Source organism: Rhinatrema bivittatum, chromosome 11 (genome assembly GCF_901001135.1).
Source record: "Rhinatrema bivittatum chromosome 11, aRhiBiv1.1, whole genome shotgun sequence".
Lineage (NCBI taxonomy): Eukaryota > Metazoa > Chordata > Amphibia > Gymnophiona > Rhinatrematidae > Rhinatrema > Rhinatrema bivittatum.
This window is the reverse complement of record NC_042625.1, coordinates 68,635,394-68,641,742: the sequence shown is the minus strand read 5'-3', so window position 1 is coordinate 68,641,742 and position 6,349 is coordinate 68,635,394. Positions and strand designations below refer to the sequence as shown.

Here is a 6,349-nt window from a genome sequence, read left to right as displayed (position 1 = left end):
CCTCAGAAGACTGTGCTTTGAATGTTCTTTTTCATGTAAAATCTGTTATTATAGATGCATAACTTTTAATTGTGTGTGAGGAGGGTGTGATGGGGTGGGGGGTGCAAGGCTGTAAAGTTTTCCTAGGGCACCTAATAAGAACATAAGAACATAAGAAAATGCCATACTGGGTCAGACCAAGGGTCCATCAAGCCCAGCATCCTGTTTCCAACAGTGGCCAATCCAGGCCATAAGAACCTGGCAAGTACCCAAAAATTAAGTCTATTCCATGTTACCATTGCTAATGGCAGTGGCTATTCTCTAAGTGAACTTAATAGCAGGTAATGTCTAAGTGAACTTAATAGCAGGTAATGTCTAAGTCTGTTGGGCTACTTCCCTGTTTTCCAAGTATCTTTAGAAGAGACATCCCATTTGCCATTTGCCGCTGTGCCAGGGAAGCATGTGCCAGCAAGTTACTACTGCTCCAGAGGAGCAGCAATTTGAAAATGAAAAAAAAATAAGGTGGGAGGGTTTAGGGGGTGGTGAGGAGAGGCGAGGGGAAGGGGAAGGAAGGTTAGATGGGGGGTGGGGAAATTCCCTCCCAGTCCATTCCAGCGGACTGGGAGGGAACTGCGGAAGGCCAGGATGCATCCCGCGCGGGAATTTCCTAAATCTTCCGCCCGCACATGCGCACACGGATTACAAAATCCAGTGCATATGTGTGCTCGGCATGATTATATAACATATGCGCACATGGACTCGCGCGCACTTCTTTAAAAATCTACCCCTAAATTAATAAATGTTCATAAGTCACTGATTTACAATAAACTAGGCAGCACCAGGTCATCAGTGATATGCTCAACCCTTCCTGGTTTTACCCCAGTGCATCTCTGGACATTTAGTTCCAATTTCTCTAAGGAAGCAGGTGCTGCAAATCTCTAGATGCATTAGAGTAAAACTAGGACTGGCTCAGCTGTTCCCTGATGACATGGAGTTACCTGGTCACTTTCAGCCTACCTGCTAAATAACCTGGCTTAAACAGTGAGCAGAGCAGTAATCTGGCAAGCATGCACAGGGGTTGAGTTGCCAATTTTCTATTTAATGTTTCCAATTTTGTGCATTCTGTTATAAATCCAAAGCCAAGGCATTCACTGATGTGTTGAATCCAGTTCCTTCCCTGAGAGTTGTCTCTGCAAACCTCACAATCTTTTACTTGTATTGCAGGACATCTCAGTCAAAGGAGGAGAATAGGGATAAGGTTCAGCTGAATAATGAGTTCTTGAATTGATGGGTTCCCTTCTCAATCCGATCTTGTATAAACAGTGCCACATGAGGAGAAGACCTGTGCTGGGGATACTGTTGGTATCCCATGGAGTACACAGCTCCTAAGGCACAGCGTTCATGTAGAATATCTTTAGCGTGGGCGCACACACAGCAGATAAGGGCGTGGTGCATTGCCTGAGTTCAGTCCTGAGCTGATGTCAATGTCCTTTGGCTCCTTTGTAGTCGTCAGAGTGAAGTTCTGCAGGATGGTTGTGAAGATCAGGAAGAGCTCCATGCGGGCCAGGCCTTCCCCGAGGCAGATCCGCTTTCCTGGGAAAGGACATCAGACATGGATAAGGTGCTTGGCATAGTGTAAAATCACTGAGCACTAGATCATGCATTGTATTATCACATTAGATTACTCCTGCAATGACTTTCTGCATGAGGGAGGAGAAGATGTTATGAAGCAATGACGCTCAAATCAGTCTTTGTGCCCCTATAAACGAGTTTTTAGAATATCCCACATGAATATGCATGATATATATTTGAAAGCACTACCTCCAATATATTTCTTTCATATTCATCAGGAATAGCCAAAAATCCCAACTGACTAGGGGGGTCAGAGGACAGTTTGAGCAGCTATGTGCCTAGCGTTTTTACCCCACCTTAAATCCGCCCCCATAGCCACCCATTTTTTAGGACCCTAAATGTAGTCGCCTAGTGAAACTAGGCACCTAAATTTAGGAAGTCAGCCCTAGTAAACGTTTAAAAGGGCCAATTTAGGAGTCCAACTTAAAAAGTTAGGAACCTAATGTTATGCCCGTCGGTCGCAGACGATTGTGACCATGTCTACCTACATCATGCACCGTTCTCCTGCCCTCCCCGGGTCTACTCATGGCGCAGGCCAGTCTCCACCACCACGTTCCCAATGGCTCCGCCACCCACGTCGACTCTGGGCCTTCTTAGGCATATGTGCGCGTGCCACCGAGCCCTTCTTTGAAGCCTCTTCAGCAGGAACCTCGGGGGTGTCCCTGTTTGATAATGTCATCAGATCAAGGTACTTAAGCTTCACCTTTACCCCCAGCTAGCCAACTTGGCAACGAGTTCCATACATCTCTACAAGCTCCTGTCTCCGTGTTCCTGTGGCTACGCTATCAGACTCCTTGGACTTTGGACTCTGTCTGGTACCCACTCCTCGGGGGCCAGTGTGCGCACTCTACGGGGACTTGGTCTCCTGGCCTCCCCCACTCCTCGGGTTGGCCCTGCGCCTCCTGAAGTCCTACCCTGCCAGGTGCTCCGCTCCTCGGGGCTGCCCTGGAACACCTTTACCACTCGGGAGTTCTACCTCAGTGCTTCCCCGCTCCTCGGGGCTGCCCTGGAACACCTTTACCACTCTGGAGTTCTACCTCAGTGCTTCCTCGCTCCTCGGGGCTGCCCTGGAACACCTTTACCACTCGGGAGTTCTACCTCAGTGCTTCCTCGCTCCTCGGGGCTGCCCTGGAACACCTTTAGCACTCGGGAGTTCTACCTCAGTGCTTCCCCGCTCCTCGGGGCTGCCCTGCAACACCTTTACCACTCTGGAGTTCTACCTCAGTGCTTCCTCGCTCCTCGGGGCTGCCCTGGAACACCTTTACCACTCGGGAGTTCTACCTCAGTGCTTCCTCGCTCCTCGGGGCTGCCCTGGAACACCTTTACCACTCGGGAGTTCTAACTCAGTGCTTCCCTGCTCCTCGGGGCTGCCCTGGAACACCTTTACCACTCGGGAGTTCTACCTCAGTGCTTCCCCGCTCCTCAGGGCTGCCCTGCAACACCTTTACCACTCTGGAGTTCTACCTCAGTGCTTCCTCGCTCCTCGGGGCTGCCCTGGAACACCTTTACCACTCGGGAGTTCTACCTCAGTGCTTCCCCGCTCCTCGGGGCTGCCCTGCAACACCTTTACCACTCTGGAGTTCTACCTCAGTGCTTCCTCGCTCCTCGGGGCTGCCCTGGAACACCTTTACCACTCGGGAGTTCTACCTCAGTGCTTCCTCGCTCCTCGGGGCTGCCCTGGAACACCTTTACCACTCGGGAGTTCTAACTCAGTGCTTCCCTGCTCCTCGGGGTGATGCCTACACGCTGTACAAAGACTGTCATTGCTTTCCTGCTCCTCAGGGCAGTGCTCCCGTGCTATACTGAGACTATCCCTGTTCCTCGGGGTCGCGCTTACGTGCTATACAGAGACTGCCAGTGCTTCCCCGCTCCTCGGGGCAGTACTTCTGTGTTTTACAGAGACTGTCAGTGCTTCCCGCTTCTTGGGGTCTAGCACACGTCATCATTGGAGACCTGACTCGGGCTTCCCTGCTCCGTGGGTTGGCGTATGTCATTGCATCAGCACCTCCTTCGCTGCGCAGCTCCGCCCCTCAGGGTTGCCTCTCCGGAATATCTCCTGCAGGGCCAGTCTCACGTCTCCCGCTGTGTGGCCTGCTTAGCACCTTCCCCCTCAGGGTCTCTGCCCAGGTATTATCTCCAGCCTGTCTACCTACCGTGGGAATCCCTCCTGGCTCCTCGGGACCTCTCCACTTCTCACCCAGAGCTCCCTGCTGTGCCTGACCTCACCTCCCGATGGTGTGGATCTATGGGGGTCCTCCCCACAGGTGGTAACAACTCTGATCTCGGGCCAAGGGTCCACATACCCACAAACCATAACACCTAAACCCTTTGAAAATCGGTCCCCTAATTTCACTAACTGAATAGGTCAATAATGGGGGGAGTCTGCTTTTGCCAGGCTTTTCTCACCGCCCCTCCAATGGGTCTAGGTTTTCAAAGAGAGAATGAGCAAGTGCTGGGTTTTCCCTCATTGCATCTATGGATATGAAATTGAGAAGTATTACATTTAAAAAATAGACAGGAACTATAATTCCATAAATGCAATGGATGTAAACAAACTGACTTAGTTTGTTCCTGATAACTTGTAGCGCTCTTCCCTAGGGTCCTCTATGATGAAAAACCACATAAAGATTCCTTTATTTCCCTGCATGAATCTCAGAAGGTCATAGCTTCTGCTGCTCCACCCATCCAATCCAGCCATGGAACACTAAAGATGGGGAAATGCCCCAAAATATCTGTCTTGGGAGCAGGCACAGATTTCCCACTAGGTAGAGTAGGCAGCTGTCTGGAGGTGCAGTGCTGAAAAAGGCAGCTCCTCCTCTATCCCTCTAGCAGTTTCTGAGAAACTCTGCTCAGCCTGAGCAGTATTGTCCCATCAGACCCGCCCCCTTAAAGGGGCAGTGGCTTATGGACCAATGGTATTCCAAGCATTGTAAAATGGAATCACCACCAGGCCAACCCTGCACCATTAAGCATGCCTGAGAGCATGGCACACCCAGGCTGAGCATTGTCTGTGAGAAAGTGCCACCAGTACAGAGGAGGAAAGCCTCTTTCACCGAGGTGGCAAATGTTTGGTAGGTTTGAAAGGTTTAAAAAATATATCTTTGAGGTTGCTGGTGTCTTAGATGGTGGCGGGAGTTGGGTGAGAGTCTCCAAAGACACCCTGGGAGAATTTTATCACTTTGAGGAGGAGAGGTGATTTCAGGGACTTGGGTCCTTTAACTTGATGGTGGTCCCAGCTCAGGTGGGCCGCTATACCCCTGAGTAGGCCCTGTTTCACCATGGGATTTTTGAAGTGCGTTTGTCCAATGAAAAAAAGTTTGCTGCAATATTTTCTTGGGGAGGGGCTAAATATCTCAGGGATCCCTTCCCTGCGGTATTTACCTCTCCCAAATAAAAAATCACGGCTTAATAAATCTCCCCCTTAGCTGGATAAATTAATCAGCTAACTTTACTCCAACCTTGAAATCACCCTGAATGCTTCTGACTTATCCAGCTAACTTTTATCCAGCTAGAAGTTAGTCAGATAAATTGGAGGCGGTCAAAGCGATGGGAAATTTAAAACCAGCAATTTGTCTTGCTTAAGTCCCACACTTACAAGCCGATGCAATATCGCTAAAAATGCGCGCATAATATCCTCTTCTGAGCGCTCGATGCAATAGGTAAAAGGGCCCCCATGCTAAAGGATGCGCTAGGGATAAATTGAGCGACACTAGTGCGTCCATGGCATCAAGCGCCTAGGAGACGTGGCAGGTGCACAGGTTAGGAAAATGGATGCCGAGTGTCTCTATTCCTAAACTGACCGCTTTAAAGATCTTTTTTTTTTTTTTTCTTTTGCTGCTTTTGTGGTTCCTCCTGCTTAGTATCGTAACAATATTATGTCAGAGGAACCACAGAAAAGCAGTATTTCTGCGTTTCTTTGCATGGCTTGGGGGCGACTCAAAAATTAACAGCAGCTTCAGGGCTGGTATTAATTTTTCAGTGTAAAGCCGTGCGCATCCTATTTACATTGAGTGTACTATCTAATAGCCTTACCGACATACATTTACATCTGATGAGCACTGTTAGCTACGCACTGTTTTGGACACACTAATCCCAGTATTGCATCGGGCGTAAGTCTAGCACGGCCAACCGCATGTTCAGCTGCGCTCTGACCTTAGCACCCAATATTGTATCGGCCTGTTAGATAAACTTGTGTAATGAATCCCCGCCTCATCCCTCTCTCCCAGTGTTTGAATACACGTAATGGCAGATTCTGAAGAGCAGGAAATGCCTCCCAGGTTTTTCATGTTGTGTATCTCAGTGTGGATTTCCCTTTTACCCATTTCTCGCTCTGACTTTTCCAGAGAACTACCTGCTGAAAAGGGCATGAAGGCGTCATTCTTCTTAAAAGCACCATTCTCATCCAAGAAGTGTCCAGGGTCAAAGCTGTAGGGGTTCTTGAACCATTTGGGATCCTTTAGAACTGTAGTCAATGCAGGGAAGACCAAAGTGCCCTGGAGACAAGAATTTAAGACATAACACATAAACCAATTGTGTCTGTGGCAAAGCTAGATATAACTGCACCTGCGGCTCCACTCCGCCTCGCCCTTCCCAACCAGGTTTCCTTCCCATTATGCTAATGCCACCTTCCCTCACCTTGCGGCTCTAAAACTGGGCCTGGCTGTAGCAGTAACAATCAGGGAATGCCAGGACTGAGCCAGCGCACACTCACAAGCCCCAGGACCCCTTCCCATCTCCT

The 6,349-nt window shown here is 49.4% G+C and overlaps 1 protein-coding gene across 1 annotated transcript in view; it reads right to left on the bottom strand.

Annotated features, from left to right (window-relative positions):
• Nucleotides 1-1,057: 1,057 nt before the first annotated feature.
• LOC115100869 (cytochrome P450 2G1-like) overlaps nucleotides 1,058-6,349 on the bottom strand; it is a 52,617-nt gene continuing 47,325 nt past the window's right edge. The window contains exons 8-9 of the mRNA XM_029619883.1: nucleotides 5,963-6,104; nucleotides 1,058-1,572 (exon numbers count right to left, since the gene is read on the bottom strand). Coding sequence (XP_029475743.1) covers nucleotides 1,394-1,572; nucleotides 5,963-6,104 — 321 coding nt within the window. The 3' untranslated portion in view covers nucleotides 1,058-1,393. The remainder of the gene's footprint in view (nucleotides 1,573-5,962; nucleotides 6,105-6,349) is intronic.